Genomic DNA, 26,707 nt, shown 5'->3' with positions numbered 1-26,707 from the left:
CTGTAAAAAACAGAAGAAAAAGCTATGAAATGCATTTTTATGGAACTAGCCTGAATGCAAATTAAAACAGTATGTGTGCATTACCTGACCAGCCAATCTCTATTTAATATGAATCAAAAAGTCAACTGAAACTTTTAATCTAAACGATGTCAGCAATATTTTTAATTCTCTGAGTATTGTAGACTGAAAAAGGAATACTTACCTTTAAAGACAATATTAAATAAAAGGTTTTTAAAAGACTTAACACACAATAAAATAAGCAAATTGGAGTGAGACCCCCATCCATAAGGAGAACTCTGCAAAAATGTATAGAATATAATGTAAACTAAGGCAAGGGAAGCTTTAAACCAAACTGGTAGGGATAAGATTAAAACCTACCTGAAGATCAGAAAACAAGTCAAATGACCTTAATTGGAATCAGATGCATTACACTAATTGCATGGTTAAGAAAACCAAAAATGTAAAAAACTCATAAGAGAGATTAATTTGAACTATGAAAACACATAGACTGAGAGCAAATATACTCTGTGTTGATATCCTTTTTCAGCACACAGAAGGCTATACTTGGCAACCATTATAACTGGTAAAGGAAGACCCCCAGGAAAATCCCACTAATAACCACCAAAAGGAAGGTAATGGCAAGCTTTCTCACAAACCTACAAGACTCAAACCCTTTCAGAAAGAGGTAGTGATTGATGAAGGCAAGTGATTCAGACCACCTGGTTACCCAAGGCCCCTAAATACATGATAATTAAAAATATATGTAATAAAAATGCCCAATTTATGCTAACAGACATAACATGCAAGTTATTTTTCATAAAGCATTCATTTCCCAACCATTAAGATGGCATCATCCTGAAAAAAGATGAGGACAACTGGACATTTGCTAGATAATAGGATATGTTTCTGGAATCTTCAAAAAAGTCACTCTATGGTAGGATGTAATTTTTATTCCACAGACACAGGTAATTTCCATCTTAGAAAGGTTAGCAGGAGGTGATGTATTGCTGGCATTAAATTAATAGGGTTCTTCCTTACCCCAGGTGTAAGCCATCTACATAGTTTGATAACTTTATTTCTTGGAGTCTAAATATGTGACCATGACCAAATGATAGGATTCTTCTTTAAACAAATGCAAGCCATCCACAAAATTTGGTAATTGTAAATTGTTGACAAATTGAGTTATTGTGCAAAAATGAAGTTTTTAACAGAGGATTGTACATTCTAACACATTATCTTAAGGCAGGTATAAAAACAGCATAATCTTGGTATAAATTGTGTAACTTACACGTCATAACTAATCAACTGTAAAAACAATGTATGTTTGTTTTTGTTACTAACATGAATCTACAAGTTCTTGTGGCAAGATGGCAAAATAGAAGTGGATTTGAACTAGAATTCAAACATAAAACTCTTGATATCAAAATACGTCTAAAAGTCAACTCCACAAATCCTAGAATGAGTATGGTGATATGTTAATCTTGTGCACTGTATTAAATCACTTGCATTTCAAATAAACTTCTTTTGGTCCGATATGTGCCATTTTTATAATATAAACTGGTTCGCTATCAAATTCTCTTCGGTAATATGAATCTGCAAAACATGTTCTCAAAATTAAGAAACCAGTCTTGTCTTCTATGACAGTACCTGTTTCATGTGTATTTAAATTTTCAAGGGAGCCCTGTTTTATATAAGTTTCTCACATTTATAATGTCTGTAAATTATAAGGGTATAACATGACAAACATGGCCTTTAATTGCTTTATTTCATTTTATTTTGATATATGTATCAAACTCATGATCCACAGCACAATATGCAACTAAATGTATAAAATCTCAAGTATTATTCCCAAATCATAATGGCTGGCAGGTATGTACTGATTCACCCTGAAACATGCTGCTCTCAGTTTAATCCAATGTGATGTACATGTACTTTGACTCAACATGCAGACCCAGACCCTTCATTTTTAAAAACGAACATTAAAACTACCAATGAACAAAAATTTTCTTCAAAGTGACTTCCCTTTCATTGATAGCTGTAGCAGTCTTCTTGAAACAAACCAAATCATGTGACTCTATAAGCAATATTGTCTGAGAAAATGGCCTAAAACATGCAACTTTAACTTAATTTGTTGACACCATAGTGACTTCCACACAGACATCAGCAATCCGTAATCCAGATTTGCTATACAATCCTGTCCAATTCATATTTATGCAGCTAATTCTAAAAGCCAGATCATTAACTTAAGGTCCATCTCAGACTATCACATACCAAGTTGTTGTTGTTGTTGGGTTTTTAACACCAACCGAGAGAACACTTTAGACCACTCGGCCACTCACGGCCCCCACATACCAAGTAAAATTCTGCACACTTGTATGTCTTGTGCACATAATTTTGGGCATGGACAAGATTGAGTTTTAGGTCTATATTTTAAAAACTCTGTTGTCCGTGACCTCAAGTTTGGTATCACTACTCCTGAACTACTCTGAGGACTGCCATGAAATTTATACTCACATTCATCCCATGGTTTAGTTGGTCCTATATGAAAATGGTGCCAACCCTTTGAGAAACAAAACTAATGAATATTCATCATTTTTCAACAAGCTAACATATGGCAGCAGCATCTTTCATCTTTGACTTGACATACTGAATGCTTTTGAAGTTGTAGTATGCTTTCTCTTTGGTCATTTGCAAAAATGGACATAGAGCAGGTGACATTTTTTTCTGCTGACTAACTTTAGCAAAAGGAATATAGCATATATAAAGAATCAAACCATTCACAATTGTTGTAGCTTACTCAACTGGCTTATAAGCTGATGGCAAAACAAAAATGTCATGTGGAATGGTTACATTTATTCCTGACAGTTAAACACACGATTATCAGATTAACATTGCTACAAATCATCATGACGTAAACTCTGATAAACAAAATATGAAGAAATCTAAAGATGGCCAACTATTAGAAAGCCAGTGGAAAAGACGTCTGCTCTGTAATGGTACTGACTAATGGTAAGTCATCTACATGTATCAATACATCTCTCTGGGGACTGATTTATCAGACTGCAAGACACCCATCTTTGCTAGCCAAGGTTCTGATAACCCTATCTACACTTTGGCGGAACAGCTATACTGGTGCTTTGTCGAGCAATAGCTACTGGATTTCATGTGTTGCTTCCCTTAGTATATAAATTCCAACTAACCAATAGCATGGTGCATTGTACATCAGCTGAAAATAGATGGGGAAATTGACCTAAAAAGGATAACTTGGAAGTTTAACATAACAAATATGACTATGTACCAGAGGGAAGCTATTACAGGTGCTTCTGAGTGAAAGGTATTTGTGCAAACACGGACCAACACTGGAAAATTGCTTATTTATCAGTCCATTCAAGTTGTGTGCTCCCCTTGTCTCAATCACATAGGAACAGTGTTCAAATCTGAACAGTCTAGGTGGTGGCTAGGTTTAAATAGGGTTATCGGAATCTTGGCTAGTGAAGATGCAAGACACCATGAAATTTAATTTCCTGATTTCAAACAGATTTAGTATGTGTGACACTTTCCTTTAGCAGAACCGATGGTCTGTAATTTACTGGGCAACCAGAAATATCTATTGGACAACCAACCATATTTTCAATGCTGGTTGTCCAGCAACAACCATGAATTTTCATAATTGGTCTACCCATGACACTGTTCTAGACATGTGATTCATTAGTTACATGTACCAGACCTGAAGGCAGGGGTGCTTTTAAGAACACAATTTAGCTAAAGTATGTACAAAAAATTGAAAATAGTCCTACAGAACCCAAATAGCTACTTCTTGAAGATTAAAAAAGTTGCCATACATGCAATGCCATATTTATCGATGATGAACTAGGTAAAGCTGTAAAGTATCACAACAGGATATGCATATTTAGCGTTTATCATTCACAACATCAAACTTACAAGATACTAGGATCGTAAGAAAAAAGGGTTTATGGTTGAGATGACTCTTATTCGTGATTGGTTTATTGCCATAGCAGTGGTTTTGTCTTTTCCTTATTTTATGAATGCAATATTTCTATCATAATCACCAAGTACATACATGGCCTTTAATTATTAATTCAACGTCAAAACAAGGCATGCCACATGGTCATGTATCAGGTCATAAGATAGGTAGAAATAAGCAGCAACTGCATTGACTTCGTAAAGAAATTAAATTAGAAAAAAGAAATTACCTTCCTGGAAAACTTGTATGCCAGAAAGGTAGCAATTGAATGGTTGAACTTTCCAACTTGTTTGATATTTCAGATTGGGAAGGTCTTCATTTTCCCTCAAACATCTACATTGTATTGTGAAATGGTAAGGTTTATATTTTTGCTGGAGTGGGTTTTTTTAGAGAAAAACTGGTTATGCCATGAATATTTCGACTTTGACACTTATTCCTTAATGTGGAAGAGAAAGCAATCAAAGTCATCTTTGGGTTAATGAACTTTAACTAGATGAATGCTTCTAATCTGGACGTTTATTGGGAATGATGAAAAAGTTCAGGCAAGGGTATACACCTGCCACTTGGGTGTTTAATCCAGGCAGAATGTGAGCTGCAATAAATTAAGAAAGTGATTCAAGTTTGAAAAATAGTGAAAACAAGTTAACTAATAAGCCACATTGAAAATTACATAATGTTTATAAAGTCACTAATTTCACAGTTCAAGAAGGCAAAAAGAGAGGGACAGAGGGAGGCATCCCTCTTTCTATAAATGGAAAATAAAGAGGAGGGTCACACCAAAAGGGACAGTTTTGTTAGACCAATGGGATCCATATTTAAATTTGGATCACTTTTTGGTATTCAGTTTTGTTTCCAAAGCACTGCTTTAGACAAAGCTGTAAAACTTAAGGGCAAGACTCATTTTGAAAAACTTAAGTGCTAATGAAGATTTAGATTACTGTGACCTGAATTTTCTCATTCACCTTGTTTTACTTCAGCTTTATATTTCTCAGTCCAAGGTAAAAGAAACATAAATTCTCAAGCTCTATCAAGACTTAAATTTTTTTATAATAAGCCATGCTATCTAATAATGAAGCTTATTACAAAGGATAATAGGATAACATAGTTTTACTTATTCAATGTTAAGATCAAACATTATACATTATGTTCATCATAGATAAATCAAGTGCCTCTTCGGTGGATTCCGAAGAACTTTGTACATGTAGTTTCTTATGTCTGGTTAGTTCACCCTGCCTTGGAAAGCCTGCCCCACAAACCACACAGCGGTAGGGGGTATCTCCTTCATGAAGCTTTTCATGAGACTTAAGGTTGACAAGCTGGGCAAAAGTGGCTCCACAAGTTTGGCACTTGTGTGGCCGCTCCCCAGTATGGACTTGTTTGTGTCGAACACAATTCCTATGACTAGTGAATCTGGCATCACAAATATCACACAAGTAAAGCTTTTCATCTAGATGTGTCTCCTGATGCCTTCGCAGATCATTGGGGTGTGAGAAGCGGGAACCACATTTGTCGCACAGATATGGCTTTAGTCCAGAGTGTATCAATGAGTGACACTTCAGGTTGGACTTTTGTGAAAACCTGGCATTGCAAAGGTCACACTTGTAAGGCTTTTCTCCTGTGTGTGTGCGCATGTGACGAGACATGTTACGATTGTTGCTGAACCTAGCACCACATGTTCCACAGCCATATGGCTTCAGTCCTGTGTGCACAATCTGGTGACGTACAAGATAACGCCGCCTCTTAAATCTTGCATTACAAATTGAACACTCAAAAAGTCCCTCCCCAATATGTCGCTTGGCTGGCATAATCAAATTTCTCCCTGGATCACTATTCATGCACTCTGTTGACTTCCTAGTTATATTCTGGGCCAAGTCATTTATTTCTTTCTTTAATTTGTCTTGAATATTATGGTTTGAGAATGAATCAATTGCAACATGTGATGGAATATCGTGAACTGCACATCTGATATTAGTTTCACTGGATTTGTCTTCAGTAAGTTCATTTCTAAGGCTGGAATCTTTGATATTCTGAGACGATTTTTCAGATTTTGAGATCTCATTACCAAGAGCTATCAACCTCTCCAAAGCCATTTCACAAGTCTTCTGAAAAGAACCATCTGGCTCTGCTGAAGACCCTTCATTATCATTTTCAGGCATTTTATCGCCACTGACATCATCTGCACCTGCTTTATTCTGTGCATGGTCTACTTTCCCTGCTTGTGCTGCATCTTTTGACAGCAGTTTGTGATGCTGACGTTTATGACATGAGAGATGACAGGATCTTGCAAAGCTGGCATTACATATATCACATGTATATTTTTTTCCTCCAGAGTGAATTAGCATATGTCTCTTTAGATTCCCTGCTGTGGCGAATTTTGCATGTGTGCAAAATCCACAGGAATATGCCTTATCCTGAGTATGAAGTTTCCTGTGTCTTGAGAGGTAGTGTTTCTTGGCAAACTTCATACTACAGAAATCACACACAAAGGGTTTGTCCCCTATGTTTACAGAATCACCCAACATTTTGTCACACTCTGCCCTTTCAATAAACAGGTTTCCTTCAATTTCTTGTGTTTGAAGATAGACTGCTTCACCACTCTGCTCATGACTTTCATCATCACTGGCTGCTTCATTACTTGTCCCAGAGTGTGTTTCCATTTGCTCTTTCTCCTCGAAAGCTGGGCATTTTGTCTTTTTCCTGGTTGATGAACGGCGCTGAGAGACTTTCTCTGGCAATTCTCTGGGCTCATCTTGACAACACATTTTCTCTCCCTGATCACTTGTCCTGCTGTAAACAGCCAAACTCTGCTTCTGCTCCATTACACTGCCACTTGCAGGCTGTCTGTGGACTGTTACTGGATTTACTTAAATGTGTCTGCACTTTCCTCCACTGACCCTGCAGAAAAAAGTAATAGAGTTTAACTCATCTTCATGTAACCAGGACTGATGAATTCTGCTTCACTGCATTTGACTGCTATTTGCAGGCAAACTCTCAATATACATAAAAAATAAAATGCAGAAAACTTATTAGCCAATCAGATCTTTCATTACCAACTGTGTACTTTATTTAATGGAGATACAGTCACCTTACCCTTAACTTGGAAAGAAAAGTCGGACTGGACTTATATTAACTTAGTCTTAGATCATCTTCTAATGGGGGGGGGACATAACTTATTCATGACTCTTAGAGTTTTAATGTACCCAGGGGTGATGAATGAACAGATTCGGAGTTCGTCAGTTCTAGGAATAACAGTATGGATAATATCTTTTATTATCCAAACTGAGCCGGGGCTATGAGAATGGTTACAAGTTTTGACAATTGAGATCTTTATGGCTGGCTGCTAGTTTAAGCCATAAACATGATGCCCATTACAGATTTAATAAGCACATTATGATTCACAATTCAATCTAGAGTGCATGTTTCCACCATCATTAAGTTTTTGAATAAAAAAAAGTCACTGGCTCCTCAAAAAATCTTGCTGCACCAGGGTAAGATATAATGACTAAGTGATGCACTCCTGATACTTTAAGGCATTACAAATGTACTTTTTACTGAAGAGTAGAGAGAGCACTCAACAGATATTATTACCTTCTGAGATATTGGTAGGTGTAAGATGAAGTTGTTTGCATTTGCAACATGCACAATGGAAAGAAATTTGGTATACCTCTGTTACTTTGATGTACTGTGGCTGAAATTTCTTTGGATATTGTACTTTTGGAAATTGTACATGATCCAAGCACACAGCAAACTAAAATGACTGCTCCCTTGTGCTACAAAAATCAGCCTGAACTAGTCTAAAGTACACTATCTTTAGCAGTTATTAAAAAATTATAAATTAATTTTGCCAGACTAGACAATACCAGCTTCAGAAAGTGCATTCAATTAATTACCAAATATATAAAATGTAAAAAAAATTATCAGCCCTTTTTTTTACAATTTACTTCTGAAATCCAGGAAGTGAAAATGACCAAGTGGAGCTAGCACTTTTTCGAAAGGTGCACATCTGAAATTATGCCAAAGCTGTATATTATATAACCGACATTACACCCATCAATCATAAACCAAACTAAAGGAAATTAAAGGTTCTTTGAACAATATCTAAGATATACAAGTTCTTTTTTAAATAGCTAGTATAACCAGTGAGGAAACCCGGGAAAATTCTTTTTCTTTAAATTTCTAACCCTATGCAAAATATGAAACTAAAGTGCCAACAGAGTTACCAACAGTTAAAGCACTGATATCAGTGAGATGCTTATCTTTGCTATTGAAATGTGGCAATATGCAATTTATCAAACTGAGACTCAAGTTCTAAAAAATCTGCATCACAAGAGGTATACGTACAGTACATAATGTTCAGTATCTAGCAAACTGCCAAAATGATCATACTGGTAATGTCTATGCTTTTGGATTTTGTTCATTTCATCCTGTAAAACTTGGGAATGGGGATCCAAACTGCACAAGCATATTCTAAAAATGTCTAACTAAATCCCTGAAAGCCAATTATTTTTCATTTGGTAGGCAGGATGATAAGTTAAATCAAATTTTGATTCGTAATTCTTGAATATGAAGGTTCCATTCAGATCACCAGTAATTTTTTATTCTTAAATATTTGTTTTGACTAAGATTATCCAAAGAAGAACCTTCTAATCAATATGGCATGCTGCCAATACTGGTTTTATGTGATTTATTCTTTGTCATCGGCATCATGGTGCTTCTTTTTTAACATGCTCATGTGCCCATGGTCCAAGTTAATTCATATTTTGTGGTATCTTGGTAATCTACCATGATCTGATTGATCTGTAGCATACAAAGATACAAATTAATTCCAATAATGATGTCAGTGATATGCCAAGGGAAAAGCACTGGTCCAAGTACCAGTAGCTACTTTGGACAAACCTGATTTAGAACAATTCACCACAACACATCATTCTGAATTACAACCACTCAACACTACACATTATATTATTTTCATTTGGAACCTCTCACCACTACACTTCATGCTGATATGCAACCACTCACCACTACACATTATTTTCATTTGGAATCTCTCACCACAACACATCATTCTGATTTGGAACCACTCACCACTACACAACATTCTAATTTACAACCACTCACCACTATACATTATTTTCATTTGGAACCGCTCACCACTACACATAATTCTGATTTGGAACCACTCACCACTACACAACATTCTAATTTACAACAACTCACCACTACACATTATTTTCATTTGGAACCTCTCACCACAAAAAAATCATTCTGATTTGGAACCACTCACCACTACACAACATTCAGATTTAAAACCACTCACCACTACACATTATTTTCATTTGGAACCTCTCACCACTACACATCATTCTGATTTGGAACCACTCACCACTACACAACATTCTGATATACAACCACTCACCACTACACGTTATTTTCATTTGGAACCTCTCACCACTACACATCATTCTGATTTGGAACCACTCACCACTACACAACATTCTAATTTACAACAACTCACCACTACACATTATTTTCATTTGGAACCTATCACCACTACACATCATTCTGATTTGGAACCATTCACCACTAAACAACATTCTGATTTAAAACCACTCACCACTAAACATTATTTTCATTTGGAACCTCTCACCACAACACATCATTCTGATTTGGAACCACTCACCACTACACAACATTCTGATATACAACCACTCACCACTACACATTTTTTCATTTGGAACCTCTCACCACAACACATCATTCTGATTTGGAACCCCTCACCACTACACAACATTCTAATTTAAAACAACTCACCACTACACATTATTTTCATTTGGAACCTCTCACCACAACACATCATTCTGATTTGGAACCACTTACCACTACACAACATTCTGATATACAACCACTCACCACTACACATTTTTTCATTTGGAACCTCTCACCACAACACATCATTCTGATTTGGAACCCCTCACCACTATACAACATTCTAATTTACAACTACTCACCACTACACATTATTTTCATTTGGAACCTCTCACCACTGCACTTCATTCTGATATACATCCACTCACCACTACACATTATTTTCACTTGGAACCTCTCACCACTACATCATTCTGATTTGGAACCAATCGCCACTATACAACATTCTGATTTAAAACCACTCATGTTACTCTCAAAAACGTAAGAAAATACTCTATATAGCATTGACTTTTTGCATGCAGTTCCATAATTAAATAACTTACTCTTTAACAATTCATGAAGAGAAGTGTCAAAAGCTTTTTCATCCTAATTATTTAGCCCAATTAGGTCAAATATCAAAGTATGCATGGGCATTGGTTATGGTTACCCAACTGAACCTATTTTGTCCTGCCAACCTTATATTTAGGGAAAAAAGCATTGTAAGAAAGAAACAAAAATTAACAAGGGGATGTAACTATAATAGAAGTTAAATTCACAACTGACCCTATTTTGTCCTGCAAACCTGGGGGAAGAAAAACATTTGTAAGAAAGAAACAAAAATTAACAAGGGGATGTAACTACAATAGAAGTTAAATTCACAACTGACCCTATTTTGTCCTGCAAACCTGGGGGAAGAAAAACATTGTAAGAAAGAAACAAAAATTAACAAGGGGATGTAACTACAATAGAAGTTAAATTCACAACTGACCCTATTTTGTCCTGCAAACCTTGGGGGAGAAAAACATTGTAAGAAAGAAAAAAATTTAAAAAAGGGATGAAACTATAAAAGAAATTATAATTTTTTTAGGTTATGCTTCATTAAAATCCACTGTACCAAACTACCTAACCTTTTTTCCATGTAACCAGAACTACCCACATTTCTTGATCTGGCCTCATGAACAACACAATATAGATGAGTTTGTCAACACTGTAATTTCAAGAAGGCATGTTGTTTGTTGAATATGATAAAAGAATTATTTACATGCTTCTTGACATTAGAATAGACATCATCATGTACTTCATACTACTGAGTGGAAGGTAATTACTGGCAATTGCATGATTACCTTTTCTGAACAGTAAGCATGTATTTGCCAGGAAATTTTCCAAATACACACTGTGAAGTTATGTCACTGGATTGGGTATAAACAATGCACGATGACTGGATGTTCCATTTCAACTTTCTCTGCATCTATCTGTCTCTGCTATTTGTCCTAAATGGAGGAATGACCTAGAAATCTTTTTTTCTGGCTGTTGATGTATTTCCAGGATGGTTGTCTGATGTCATGTCCCTAAAAATGTTGCCAACTTAAATGTGTGACTTTCTACTATGTTCATAATTGTTCATTTACAGAATATTTTGCTTTTGTATAACTCATTTTTCCAATTTTGTTTGTTACCCAGGCCATAAAATATTCTGTACTCAATTGGGATGGAACATTTTCAACTGCAATAATTTGAAAAGATAGTATAATTGTTCCCGTAATATTACCATTATGACAAAGATCTCATTGCATTAAAAAAATTCCTTTGCTGAACAAATAGTCATGGACGATTTGGTTTATGGGTGGTAGGGAACAACTTATAACATCATGCACACTAAACAGGTCAGGTCAGTTAATGTATGAAAATGTGCAATGTATTCAGGTCAGAATGAAGTCTAATGTATTTCTATCATGAATTGGACATTTGGCTATTTGATCGAAGTTATGGTCAATCAGGAGAAAGTATATTTGCACGGCCACCATGTACATGATCTGCAGAAGGCTATTCTCATAGTCATTGCATGATAAATATTCTTTAGCTATTCATACATCTGCCAAGTACCTGATCTGCCATTTTTCAAGTCAGTACTGGTAAAACTGGTATAATCAAGGCCTGTTTAAAGGGGAAGCAAATGGAGCAGTTGCTCTTTGGCTCCATGCATACTCCCACCCAGCTGGGGGCAGGGGAGGCTGCAAATCCAGTGAAATGTTAGCTTTGGGAGTGGGGACCCTCTGTCTGAATTGCTCCTGGGCCTGCCACCATGATCTAGCCTTAGTTATCTACTGATACTAATATACTTTCTATATGTAAAGCTGTATCATTCATATAGTCATTAAAATTACTTTTCGGGAAAAACTTGGAAATACTGACATTGACAATTACATCACCTTTGCTTTCTTGCATAGCCAAAATAAATCGTGTCCTTCCAAACCAGTATCTCATTTAACCATAAATCTCTCACAATATTTGATTTTTATATTGCGTCATGAATACAACATGCAAGTTTAATTGTTTTCAATGTTAACATTTACAAAGTCATTATCTGCTTGCATGCAAGCAACGCTCTATTTATCTCCGAAAATAGGTGATCCTCTGAAATGTGTTACTATAGACGAATGACCTGAGGATAAAGAAACGTGCGCTAGATATTCCTTCTCCATGAGTGTCAATAACAAAGAACAAAATTATATCCTTAAACATGCAAATGATTGCAACTTGTTTCTGAACGCTAACAGGAGACATACAAATTTTTACCGTTTAATGTGCTAAATTATGTCTGGCATTTCCGTACCGGAAATAAAATGGGGGCGCTCACCAGTTATTATGTGAATTTGAGAGAGTGATGTATGTAAGGTGAAGTTGTTTGCATTTAAGACATGCACAGTGGAGAGAATTTTGGGATACCGCTATACTACTTTAATGTAATGTGGCTGACATTTCTTTGGATATTGTACTGTTGAAAACTGTAATGATCTAAGCATATTACTAAATAAAATGACTGCTCCCTTGTGATCCAAAAATCGGCCTGCATTTGTCTCAAGTACACTATCATTAGTAGCTATTAAAACAGGGAAAATGAATTTTACCAAACTAGACAATACCAGCTTCTGAAATTGCAATGAATGACTTACCAAAGATATAAAATGTAAAAAAAAGTTATCAGTTCTTTTATGTTACATTTGACCTTTAAAGTTCAGGAAGTGAAAATGACCAAGTGGAGCTAGTACTTTTTTGGAAAGGTGCACATTTTGAGTAAGGCCAAGCTGTATAATATATAATCCATATTAGACTCATCAATCATACACCAAAATAAAGAGAATTAAAGATTCTTTGAACAATATCTAAGATATACAAGGTCTTTTAAAATAGCCAGTATAACCAGTGAGGAAACCCAAGGAAATTCTTTTTCTTAAAAATTCTAACCCTATGCAAAATATGAAACTGTAGAGCATGACCTTAAAACAAATATAACAATGTATTCAATTATTTTTCTTATTTTCATATCATTATGTATAATGTTATAAAGACAATGGTATATTAACATGACTTTTATGCATGAAAATAAGCTAATTATGCTTATTTTGCTCATGCTTACATGATTTTCTATGAGGCATGTTTGTGTGAATAGTGACCTTAATTTTGGTGAAATTAGAAGTCTTAGAATATAGGAATAAAGTCAACTTAAAATTAAACTGTTGCATCAAGTAATAAAAAATATATAGTACAAATGTTTCTTTTCATTTATTTGCAATGAAATTAAAAAATAAATGATGACCAAGCAAATTTGCTTTCTTACATATTAAATATAAACAAATATTTTACCCTTTGATCTTTGACCTTTATGCACTTCTTCTGTTCCATCCCTTTTCAAACTGTAAAGTTTATTGTTGACATTTCAGGAATATTTCTGGCAAGTGTCATGTTCCTGTCTTTCAGCATAACATTGGTTGCTATGTTGACAAAATGTAAAGCACACTTTTAAAATAGCTCACTTTTTATCATAAGGGGGAAAGCTTGGCTTGTTTAAGACTCTGACACTAAAAAATACTGTTTTCCTTAGGGGGAAATACAGGAGAAATATTCAAAAGGACTGTTTTGGTGCTTGCGACTTAAATGTTTCAGCCATGCAATCGAAATTAAATTATACAATAATAATACCTTTGTGATCTTTAAGGGGGTGCTCACCAGTTATTATGTACTTTTCAAAGAGTGACATATGTAAGGTGAAGTTGTTTGCATTTAAAACATGCACATTGGAGAGAATGTTGGCATACCTCTATACTACTTTAATGTAATGTGTCTGACACTTCTTTTGGATATTGTACTTTGGGAAATTGTAAATGATCTAAGCATACTGCTAACTAAAATGACTGCTCCCTTGTGCTTCAAAAATCAGTCTGAATTTGTCTTAAGTACACTATTCTTAGCAGCTATTAAAATAAGGAAAGTTAATTTTGCCAGACTAGACAATACAAGCTTCTGAAAGTGCAATGAATGAATTACCAAATATATCAAATGTAAAAAAGAGTTATCCGCTATTTTTTAAAAATGCAATTTACCTCCGAACTTCAGGAAGTGAAAATGACCAAGTGGAGCTAGCACTTTTGTGAAAGATGCACACCAGGAGTAAGGCCAAGCTGTATGCAACATAATCCATATTAAACCCGTCAATAATACACCAAAATAAAGATTCTTTGAACAATATTGAAGATATACAAGGTCTTTTTAAACAGCCAGTATAACCAGTGAGGAAACCCAAGGAATTGTTTCTTCTTAAAAATCCCCTATGCAAAATATGAAACTGGAGCACAACCTATACCGACTGAAAATGCAATCGGAATATCGCCTGTCTTTTCCGTTGCATGCTAAATAAAACCTACGCTGAAATAACGACCATTTTGAACTGCCCTCAAGCCCGTCGTAGTAATTACGTCATAATAATTTGAAAACGTCAATTGTTGTTGTTGTTGTTGTTGTTGTTGTAGGGTTTAACGCCATTTTTCAGCACATGATAGGCTATACAAGGCGGACAGTATTAATGGTGGAGGAAGAACCCGAGAAATCCACGGAAAGAACCACCCACCCTCAAGAAGCTACTGGCAAGCTTTCTCACATACCCACATTGGCCGAATCCGAGACTCGAACCTACGCAGACAGAGGTGAGATGGCAGTTGAAAACGTCAAAATGAATAGATGACGCATCATCGCTAAGAGTAACACATCCATAGAATGTCACTTGGTGAGGTTAAATAAAATTGGTTATTCATATTTCGATGGTTCTCGTTTCCGAGGAGTCTCTGGAAGTCAAAGGAGAATAGTTTTCCAAATGTTCCAAACGAGGATCGTTGTTTTTGCTGTTGTTGTTATGTTTTGCTAATAACACAAAAAATGGTTTGGTCTAACTATTTTAAGGACCAGATTACAACTGACTTAAACAATGAACACACACGCACGCTAGTTTATCACGCTAATGTTATCATAATGCATATAGGGTTACAACTGAGTGAGAGCCTGGAGCTGACCTTAGGTGACCTGTAACTGTCAGACCATTTGTAGCAACAGAATGCTAATACCGTATATTACCACAGTTCCCCCTAAAATTGAGTTTTGTGCTTTTCTTTTAAATTCACATTCATTTTTCCCTTTCTTTTTAATAAATTTGTAAACATATTCAAACTTGACAAAGTTTTATTTTGCACATGAATATATATTTCAAAAGAGTTTCTGGTGAGTTGCAATAGTTCTACTAATTGCAGTTAAAATTTAAGTTCTAACCCTATGACATTCACAATCAGTCTTACACTCATGAAAACTAATACTTGGTGATATATTGGCATTGCCACAAAAATCTATAGTCCTGATATTTGTTCTACAGTTGTTATCACTGCATATAAACTGATGTGATAAAACAGATGTGTTATTATGCCCTTAAACACTTCCAGTTTCTAATATTCACAAGTCACAATTTTTGTAATTGAGTTCACATAACACAATCTCTGTATCTTGCAGGCTTGTTTATTAGATGTCCACTCCTTGTTCGAAACTCTCCTGTCTGGTTTGGCTCATTGATGACTAATGGCATGTTGTCATTCAGTTCAGTGACCTCCTTGTTAGGATCTTTGTATGTAACTAGTACAGTGGGGCGACATAGGGTCTACGGGACTTCCATGTTAAAAAGTACCGTGGCCCTATGGGGTCTAGAGGAATTATACATGGGTGTACTTGTATAGGGACAATGGAAATTTAACATGGGATGGCACCTGAGATCAATGGGAACTGAACATGGGTGAAGACATGGTGTTTATAGGGTCAAAACTATTTATACGGTGAAATGCATTTAAAGGGACAAAGATTGATAGGGACAAACATAGACACACATAAACAAATAAATACACATCCAAAGAAAGAAGATGGAAACACAAAGAAAAGAGGACAGACATGTTCTAAAGAAAGACTGGCATATAAGTAGTGAATAGGGTCACCCTAGCGACAATGGGAATTAGCATTACAGACACACACACACCCCCCCCCCCCCCGGGTCACTCTAGCGACAATGGAAATTTAACATGGAGAAAAATCGTGGGTCACTCTAGCGACAAGGGAAATTAACATGGGAATAAATCGTGGGTCTGTCTAGCGACAAGGGAAATTAACATGGGAATAAATCGTGGGTCACTCTAGCGACAAGGGGAATTTAACATGGGGAATAGAGTTTGGGCTTGTCTAGGGACAAGGGGAATTGAACATGGGGTTTTTTGGGGGTTTTTTTTAAATTTAAAAAAAAAGGGTAGGCAATTGAAAAGTCATTCTCTTTTTGAGAAATATGGCTGGCCCTGAAAAGGGCCTTTGGGTTTATGTTAATGTATCCATTAACATAAAGGGCACCGCATTGGTCTTCCTCTTGTCCTTAGGCTGCGTATCACTGTTGGCCCGTAAATCAGGATTCTTTTGAGGCATCCTTGCCTCTCCACGTAAATCCTACGTATCCACAGGCTGGTGTCCGTCCTGTGGACAACGGTCCACTTGGATCGGACATACATGGGTATGTCCGTCCGGAACATCATGGAAGATACAAGCGTAGAAGATTGCACATCGGTCCACATCTTGAAGCGACGAGAACAGGTGAATCAATGTAGTGAACTGCGCTTATTTATAGGTAGGGGAAGGATTGAAACAGATTGAGTTCATTCACCAATCGGAACACGCGTTACAAAATTCAGTCAGCCCGCATCCAATCTGAAGAGAGCAATCTGTGACGTCACGTGGTCTATATAGATTCGCTAGCGCTTGTGTGCAGTCAATCTATGCGACAGTGATTCAACATGACGGAAACTCAGAAAACGATCCATTGGGGTGCACCAACAGGGGAGACTGCCCAAGGGAACCCGGACTTACTTTCAGAAGAGGTGAATTGGGATTTTGTGGATTTTCTCTCCTCGCAAGAATTTGTTCCGGAACCTTCGTTACCTTCTTCATTACCGCAAGTGGAGAATTTTAGACAGAGACAGAAAGAAGAATTGGAGAAATTTATACAACGACAAAAGGAAGCGGAACAAGCTTTTCTCCTACAGCAACAACAGCAAGAAGAAGAGGTAAGAAAAAAACAACAGCAACAACAGCAAGAAGAAGTAGCAGCAAAGAAACAAGAGGGTGAAAATCAAACGGTCACGGTACTGTTGGACATTTTAGCGGAGTTAAGAAGTCTGAAACAAATGTATCAGACTTCTTTATTACGACCGAAGAGAATACGACCTTCCCGAGCTAAACACGTTAACCCTGTGACTAAGCCTACCGTACCACCCTTAGTGATTTCAACCCAATCATCATCATCATCAACATTACGCAGTCCAGAAGTAGGCCTTGGCCGTGGCAAAGGCTTAAGGCAGTTAAAGTTGATTGCTTAAACTCACCCCTACACCAAAATAAAAAGGCCCTTTTCAGGGCCACCCACATTTCTCGAAAAGAGATAGCCCTTCAATTTTGCCAATAACTCAAAAAAAAAAAAAATAACCCACCCATTTTACCCTTATAGTACGTTTTTTGTATGAGTGCGTGAGTGTAGCTTCTTATTTTAAAATCAAAACTCAAAGACACTTACCTTGTATAATTAATCTATTTTTTTCTCCATTTTTTACAATCCAATTCACAATTCACAACAGAACATTTTAATTAAAAGTTCATTGACTTCTTCTGTCTCCTTGTTTAGTCTCTCTGTTTTTTGAATATTTTCACCGTCACACTCTTTTCCTCTTCTTCTTCCTCCTCGCTTTCTTCCCTTCTTCTTTTCTTCTCCTGTTTCTTTTTCTTCACCTGTCTTCTTTCTTCCTCAGAAGAATCCCTCTCTTCCTCTGAAGAATCCCTCTCTTCCTCTGAAGAATCTCTCTCTTCTTCTGAAGAATTCCTCTTTTCTTCTGATTCCTCTTGTTTCTTTTTTGGGCAATCTGGAGACCAATGTCCTTTTTCTTTACAATAATAACAGGTATCTTTACTTTTGTCTTTTTTAGCCCCTGTTTTTTTTTTCTTTTTTGACGGTCTGGACACTCTGAAGACCAATGCCCTTTCTTCTGACAGATATAGCAAGTATCTTGACTTTTATCTCGAAAGGAAGGAGAGTAGTCCGTCGGCTGGTCTGAAGAGAATTTTCTAATGACCCCTCGCAAAGCTCTGACGAAACGTTCGATTTGGTTAGTCTCTTCCATCGTTGTGCTCGGCTTGAGAGTGAAATGAATAGTGAAAGGACAAGACACACACCCTTTTTATATACGCTGGTCTGCCATGACTATAAATTAGTCTATGGTGTTTAAACTTGAGTCATTTGACGTTTTGCACTCAAGATGAAACGATCCTATTCATTCGAGAAGAAAGAAGAAGAAGAAAGTAAGAGGCAGAAACGTGATCTATCGCCTCGTACCAGGGCTGAAATCTTGGCACAAATTCATGCCACTGATTTTGAAGAGGACATGAGTGAACCAGAATCCGAACCCTCTAAACCAAGTTCACCACCCTTAGTCAACCCTGAAAAGTACTATTCCATTCGAGAGACGGAAAAGCGCTCCTCTAGAAAATTTAGAACCACGGCTTACAAATACACGGTGAAGTTTAAAGATTTCAAGGCTGAAGTGCCGTTAGAGAAAGCAGAAGTGTTCATCACTGGGGTGTGGGATTCTTTGCTCACTGCACTCAAGCGACAATGTCAACCCAAAGAAGACGATCGCTTGAGACTTTCCATACAACACGAAGGTTTGAAATCCCCTGTTTGGATCGAGTTTAGCACCCCTGCAGAATTGACCGCTTCCAAAGTCATGGACAAGATTCAACACGTACAACAGTCTAATGACCAGTTTGACATCACCGATGGAAAAGCCACACTGGACATGACCCACGTCTCTCCTCCTCAAGGGACTGGACGCAAAAAGATGTTATTGGTGGACGACCTTCGCAACACCAAAACAAGTCTCGTCCGAATTAACAACCCTCATGACCAGATGTGTTTAGCCCGTGCCATCGTGGTGGGACGAACCTATGCCAATAAGAACGACACGGTAGAATGGAAAAGAACCTGGAAAACTATTCAACGATCCGATCGAGCCAAACAACGAAACGAAGCAGAACTCCTGTTGCAACAAGCTGGCCTGTCCAAAGACACACCCTGTGGCATTACTGAGATGCAAAAATTGCACGATGTCCTAGCTCCACGATATACCTTGAAAGTGCACCCTCAAGAAGTGCGCGGGCCTCTGTTGTTTCGAGGCCAATATTTTAAGGACGGAAAATACATTCATGTTTATTATCACGATGACCATTTCGATACCATTACCACCATCACCGGATTCCTGGGATATATTTATTATTGTGAGAAATGTGATTATGGTTATAACAATCGAGAGCAACACAAGCATTGTGGAATGAAATGCCCACGATGTTTGGCCTCTTCACCCTGTCTGAGCGAAGAACCAGTGCCTTGTTCAACTTGTCTGCGCACGTTTGTCAGCCCTGCCTGTTACCAACAACATTTGAAGACACAAGGTTCACAGAAGAAATGTGCTTGTCAACTGCTGAGATTGTGCCCTACCTGTGGACAAGGCATATGTACCAATACTGCCAAGGCACACGTATGTCGAGGAAAGAAAAAATGTCACATTTGTCACCACATCGTGGACTTGGAACACCAATGCTACGTGAAAAAATACCATCCCCCACCAGAGAAAGAGGACGGTCACAAGAAGAAAGGCAATTTCATCTTTTTCGATTTCGAATGCATGCAAGAGACCGGCATTCACATTCCTAATTTCTGCGTGGCTCATCGAGCGTGCGAGAAGTGCATTCAAGAACGTATCTTCAGTCATTGCCCTCACTGCAGCAAGATTCCTGGAGGACGTGAAAAAATCTTTCGGGGACCGAACACGTTAGCCGATTTTGCCCAATGGGTCTTAGACCCCATCGACAAGACGTGGAGCCAAGAGGACATCGAACGTTACGGAGATTGTCATCGTCATGCCACGGTGATGGCTCACAATTTCTCCGGATACGATGGACAGTTTCTTTTGAGGTACTATACGGAACAAGGCACCGAGCGTCCTAAAGTGACTTTGAACGGAGCCAAAATCATTTTCATGCAAGTGGGACAAGTACAGTTTAAAGATTCGATGAGCTACTTGGCCATGCCTTTGAGTCGAATGCCTAAAACGTTTGGAATGACAGAAATGGCTAAAGGGTACTTTCCTCACTTTTTCAATACGGAAGCCAATCAACACGCCGTTCTACCCCATTTGCCTGAGGCTCTCTATTACGACCCCGACAACATGCGTACCGAACAACGAGAAGCTTTCTACGCTTGGTACCAGGCTCACGCCTCGGACCCTTTCGACTTTCAGGAAGAAATGTTAAAGTATTGTCGTTCCGACGTGGACATTTTACGGCGTTGCTGTGGAAAATTTCGAGAACTGTTCATGGAACACGGAGGGGTCGATCCTTTGAAAGAAGCTTGCACCATTGCCAAAGCGTGTTCCTTAGTGTATCGACAACGATTCATGCCTGAAAACACCGTGGCTGTCATCAGCCCTCAAACGACCAACTTTGTCAAGCGTCAATACTCGGTCAAAGCCCTACGCTGGTTACTTGTGCGACAAGGAAGACAAGTGGATTCAGCATGCTCGCAACGGAGGGGGCGAAAAGACCATCGGAACGTATTCGGTCGATTGCTGGGACTTAGAAAACCCTAAGATCGTGTACGAGTTTAACGGTTGCTTATTTCACGGATGTCCCGTCTGTTACCCTGACCGTGGCACTAAAAATCAGTTTTTGCAACGAACCATGGAAGACTTGTACCAGGACACTTGTCAGCGACGCCTTAAGTTAGAACAGGAAGGATACCAAGTGGTGGAAATGTGGGAACACGAGTACGATCACCGTATGAAAACCGATCCCGAGTTTAAACGCCTCGTGGAAAGTTACCAGTTCATGGACCCGCTGAACCCGAGGGATAGTTTGTACGGAGGAAGGACCAATGCCACCTGTTTGCTGTACCAAGCCGACGAAGAGAAAGGAGAAGAAATCAAATACTTGGACGTGTGTTCGCTGTATCCCTACGTGTGCAAATATTGTCGCTTTCCTGTAGGGCACCCGCAATTGCTGACGGAACACATCGACCTGAAAAACATTCGACAATACGAAGGCTTGATCAAGTGTAAAGTTTTGCCTCCCACGAACCTATACCATCCCGTCTTACCTCACCATTGTCAAGGCAAACTGATGTTTCCATTGTGCCGTACTTGTGCCGAAACGTGCAACCAAGACCAACCTTGTCAGCACACCCAGGAAGAACGTGCCTTGACGGGAACCTGGGTCAGCGTAGAATTCTTCAAAGCTCTGGACATGGGATACCAACTGTTAGAAGTGTACGAAATTTGCCACTTTCCAAAGACACAACAATACCACAAGGGTGATCCCAGTCAGAAAGGCATTTTCGCCGACTACGTGGATGCCTTTTTGAAACTGAAACAAGAAGCCAGTGGCTATCCTTCCTGGTGTCACACTCCCGAAGACCAAATACAATTCAAAGAGAAATACTACGAACAAGAAGGCATCACTTTAGACCACATCGAGAAAAACGAAGGCAGGCGATCGTTTGCCAAAGTGATGTTAAATTGCTTGTGGGGTAAAATGGCACAACGACCGTGTTTACCCAAGACGGAATATTTGACAGAACCTTCCCGCTACTTCCAGATGATTCACGACAAAACCAAATACATGAAACACGTGGACGTCGTTCGAGAGGATTTGATCTTGGTCAATTACGAAGAAGATCTGGACTTTGTACAAGACGACCCTTTTGGAAATGTCATCATTGCGGCTTACGTGACAGCCCATGCTCGCTTAAAATTGTACGAAGCTTTAGAACTGTTAGGGGAACGCGTCCTGTACTTTGACACGGACAGTTGCATTTACATCCATCACCCGATTCAACATCACCCTGACATCGAAGGAGACCGTTTACGAGCCTGGACAGACGAGCATCCCGACGACAAGATTCTAAGTTTCGTCAGTGGCGGCCCCAAAAATTACGGCTACGAATACCGGGACAAACAAGGAGAAGTGCACACGACGTGCAAAGTGAAAGGACTGACTCTGAATTATCGTACCAGTCGAGTGGTCAACTTTGGGGTATTGAAAGAAGCCTTGCAATCGGGAGAGGATGGAAACTTTAAAGTGACCACCTATCAACCGAACAAGATTGTACGTTTACCCACTCACCACATCGTCAGTCGACCCTTGGAAAAAGTCTATCAAATCGTGTACCAGAAGCGAGTGAGACTTCCCAATCACTTTACGTTGCCGTACGGTCACGTCGGTATTGGTCTGTATATAAAAAGGAACCCTAGGCAAGATCGATAGTTCATTGTGACTACCAAGACCGAGCGAACAAGATGAATACTTTCAGAGAAACACAGAACAAGTTGTTTAGAAAGGCACAATTCAAGTGTGAGGCTTCGGAAGTGGAATGCGATTGTGAGCCTTGCGATGGGTACGATGCTGTACCTTGTGACCTGAGCGATGCCGTAAAGCATCATGGGAACTTTAGTGTCTCTACCCCTATCATGGAAAGTGATGCTGTGCGTGTCAAACCTGTGGGATGCGAAAGTGATGCCGCTCGTCCTCTTGGACATTTTACTGGGTTTCGTTTTAAAGGGGAATGTTCACCTTCACGTCTACCCCCTTACGGATGTCATCCAGCCCTGAGCAAACTCCTGTTCATGTCACCCAGCCCTCATCGAAACGAACCTGTGAAAGACGAATATTCGTTTCATGTGCGTTTGTCGGAATACTGCGACTTTGAAAATCGTCTTCAATCGTTCAAAGGAAAATGGCCTAAGTATCTGGGAGGACCGATCCCCGAAGAATTAGCCAGAGCCGGATTTTTCTACTTGGGCGAAGGAGATAAAGTCAAGTGCTTCAGTTGCGGTGTGTCACTTCACCACTGGGAACCGCAAGATTCGGCCTACGTAGAACATGCTCGATGGTCACCGAATTGTCATTACTTACCCTTAGTGGGACCGAGACATTGAAGTAACTTCTTACCAAAATTTGTTCATGGATACTTTACAAGAGAACATTCGTGCTTTGCCTGTGGAGCTGAGAGAACGCATTTACCGAGAGCCGGTCAAAATACAAGTGAAACGTAAAGAACAATTGCATCCGTTACGTCACCGGTGTTTGAACCACTGGTACCTGAAGGCTATACAAGGATTGATTCAATTGAAAGTGTTCCATCGGACAGACATTGATGAACGATCCTCTAGTTTTAAAAAGGATTGGTTTGTTATGGACGATTCTACCTACATCATTGTAAACTTACTGCATCGAATTCCAGAGGAAGAGTTAACGAATTACCAACATCTTGAACACAATGTCAACTTAGTGAAAGAGGAAGCTTCTGAACGAATTGTAATGTGTAGATTAGTGACAAAACGATTTAAATTCGACACTGAAGTAAAACCATGTTTGTGCAAAGAGTACATTTCTTGTGTCAGACCAAAAAGGATTTAGTATGACCTATTCATGGATACTTTGCTAGAGAACATTCGTGCCTTGCCTGTGGAGTTGAGAGAACGCATTTACCGAGAACTGATCAAAATACAAGTGAAACGCAAACTCAAAGTGATTCATCCGTTTTTAAATTATGCTCTGTTCCAAAGTACAAGAAGACTGATTACACTGGACAACAAATTTTTACAAAAGTCATGTTACTGAAATAAAATTAGTCAATTCTTATCAATTTTTATGTGCTGAACACGAATATGACAGTCAAATTGCAAAATTGGCTCTAGTTTTTTTGTAATCTGCAAGAAATTAATGTTTACATAACGAAATGCATTCCAATAGTAAAAGGTCAACTGTAATAGCCTACCTATAAAAAATCAAGTCATTGACTACATCTTAGATTTCTTCGCCTGTCTCTTGTACAGCTGTTCGGGAGCATCTCTGAGGAGTGTCCAGCAGTAGTCAACCAGCATTGTAGTGGACCATTTTCCCTGGTATCTTTGTTCCATTGTTGCGATATCTTGATGAAAACGTTCGCCGTGTTCATCACTAACAATACCACAGTTGCTAGGAAAGAAATCCAAATGGGAATGAAGGAAGTGAATCTTTAGAGACATATTGCAGCCAAGTTTCTTATACTTCATCAACATGTCTTCTACTAGTTCCTTATAGTTTTCTGCCCTAACATTTCCGAGGAAGTTTGTAGAAACTAGGCGAAAAGCATTCCATGCTTGTTTCGCGTCACCTTCCAGCAAGTTGTTGAACCGGTCATCTTTGAAAAGCTCTCGAATCTGAGGACCCACAAAAACTCCCTCTTTAATCTTTGCTTCGCTGAGTCGAGGGAATTTTTCATGCAGGTATCGGAATGCTGGCAAAGTCCGGTCAATGGCTTTCACGAAGTTCTTCATCAAACCTAGTTTGATGTGAAGGGGTGGTAGCAAGATTTTCTGAGCCTCAACCAGAGCTGGGTGTTGGATATTCTTCTCTCCAATGGCTACATTCTGCCTGTGAGTCCATTCCTTCCTCATGTAGTGCATTTCCCTTGCTCGGCTATCCCACTCGCATAAGAAACACATGTATTTTGTATATCCTTGCTGCAGTCCCATTAAAAGGGCAACTACCTTCAAATCACCACAGAGGTGCCAGCTGTACTTGTTATACTCAATGGAATTCAGTAGCTGCCTTAAGTTATCGTATGTCTCTTTCATGTGGACAGCATACGCTACTGGAATAGATGGAAGAATGTTTCCATTGTGCAAAAGCACAGCCTTGAGACTCAGTTTCGAAGAGTCCACAAATAGTCTCCATTCTTGTGGGTCATGAGTGATTTTTAAAGCATTCATGAGGCCCTCAATATCGGAACAGAATATCAGATTACTTTCCTTTCTGAAGAAAGGCTCCAATTGCTGGTGGCGCTTTCGATATGCAGTAATTGTGACATCTTCTTCTAGAAGATTCCATTGTTGGAGTCTTGATCCTAGCAATTCTGCCTTGTTCTTTGATAAGTCCAAATCACGAATCAGGTCATTTAGTTCTTCCTGTGTTATTCTGTGTGGGGTTGATGATGCACCACAGTGAAAATCTGGATCACTGCATGCTGATGGACCAGGAGAAGAACAGGTCGACTCACCTTTGTCTTCGTCAGATGAATCAAGAGAATATTCTGCTGGAGGTTCTGGAATAGGAAGTCCCTCACCATGTGGAACTGGTCTCAATGCAGACGGAATGTTTGGGTAGACTATTCTCGACTTCTTTCGCTTCGTTATTCCGCCGGAAAGATTAGGAACCAAGCAGAAGTAACAGTCATTTAGGTGGTTGCTTGGCTCTCTCCACACCATTGGGACTGCAAACGGCATTGATGACCTTTTGCAATTCAACCACTGTGAAAGCTGTGTTGTACATGTAGCACAGCATATATGCGGAGCCCAAGGCTTGTCTTGGTCACCAACCTTGCATCCGAAGTAAAGATGATATGCCTTCTTCACTTGAGAATTGATACTTTTCTTCTGGTTGGCAAATGTCACTTCCCCACAAATATAGCAAAAATTGTCCGCGGTATTAACACACTTTCGAGGCATTACTGTTCTTTATTGTACGTAAATGGATAAAATAATAAGTTTTATGTAACAGTAGCTTGAACTGTCTCGCACAACGTCTAAAATATTTTAAATGCTGAACCTATCTGATTGGGCTTTATATAGTACACTGCTTACGTCAGGTTCAGCAGCCGCCTGGCATTAGTATAATAGGCCTACACATGTATAGTATACTGCTGACGTCAACTTACTTCAGCAGCCGCATGGCATTAGTATTGCATTGCATCAGAAAATGATGCAATCAACTGTGGATGATGTGAGCATGATGGTATTATGCAATGTTACATCATTATTCCGGATGTTGCTGCAGTCCTACTGGAGAAATTTACACAGTGAAACATAGAAAATGAGGTATATGAATATCTTCAAAACGAGAGCCAATACAAATTTTTCACGGTTATATTCGTGTTCGGCACACCAAAATACTACAGATTAGGGCCTTTTCAAGTCAGTAATGATTTCACTGTTGACCAGTGTTATGAGTGGATATTACATTAGGCACAAAGTTAAACGAGGCTATTGGCCACCACCCAACGATTCCAAAAACAGTGTATATACTTATGGATACTTACAAGAGAACATTTTGGGCTTGCCTGAGGAGTTGAGAGAAAGGATTTACCGAGAGCTGGTGAAAATACAAGTGAAACGTAAAGAACAATTGCATCCGTTACGTCACCAGATCTTTAACCACTGGTACCTGAATGGTATAAGAGGACTGATTCGTCAGAAATTTTTTCAGTGGTCAGACCTTTTTGAACACTTTCAGTTCGGGGATGATGATGGACTAGACGTTCGTAATTTTGGTTACTTCGAGATTCACTTACTGCAACGTATTAAGGAAGACGAGTTAAAGGATTAC

At 38.7% G+C, this 26,707-nt stretch overlaps 1 protein-coding gene across 1 annotated transcript; it reads right to left on the bottom strand.

Moving 5' to 3' along the window:
* Positions 1-1,751: 1,751 nt before the first annotated feature.
* LOC149784977 (uncharacterized) lies at positions 1,752-12,522 on the bottom strand. Its single transcript, XM_089978646.1, has 2 exons — positions 12,467-12,522; positions 1,752-6,880 (listed from the first exon to the last, which is right to left on the bottom strand). The coding sequence occupies exon 2, from the start codon at positions 6,802-6,804 to the stop codon at positions 5,113-5,115; it is 1,692 nt and encodes a 563-aa protein (XP_089834772.1). The 5' UTR covers positions 6,805-6,880; positions 12,467-12,522; the 3' UTR covers positions 1,752-5,112.
* Between the last annotated feature and the right edge of the window lie 14,185 nt (positions 12,523-26,707).

This window comes from Sinohyriopsis cumingii, chromosome 13 (assembly GCF_028554795.1).
Source record: "Sinohyriopsis cumingii isolate HCF-2022 chromosome 13, ASM2855479v2, whole genome shotgun sequence".
NCBI lineage: Eukaryota > Metazoa > Mollusca > Bivalvia > Unionida > Unionidae > Sinohyriopsis > Sinohyriopsis cumingii.
The sequence above is the reverse complement of the archived record's forward strand: the minus strand, read 5'-3'. Positions and strand labels throughout refer to the sequence as shown.

Bases quoted from the DNA above. Each gene is read 5' to 3' on its own strand.
- LOC149784977 (XM_089978646.1), bottom strand. From the start codon at position 6,804: ATGGAGCAGAAGCAGAGTTTGGCTGTTTACAGCAGGACAAGTGATCAG.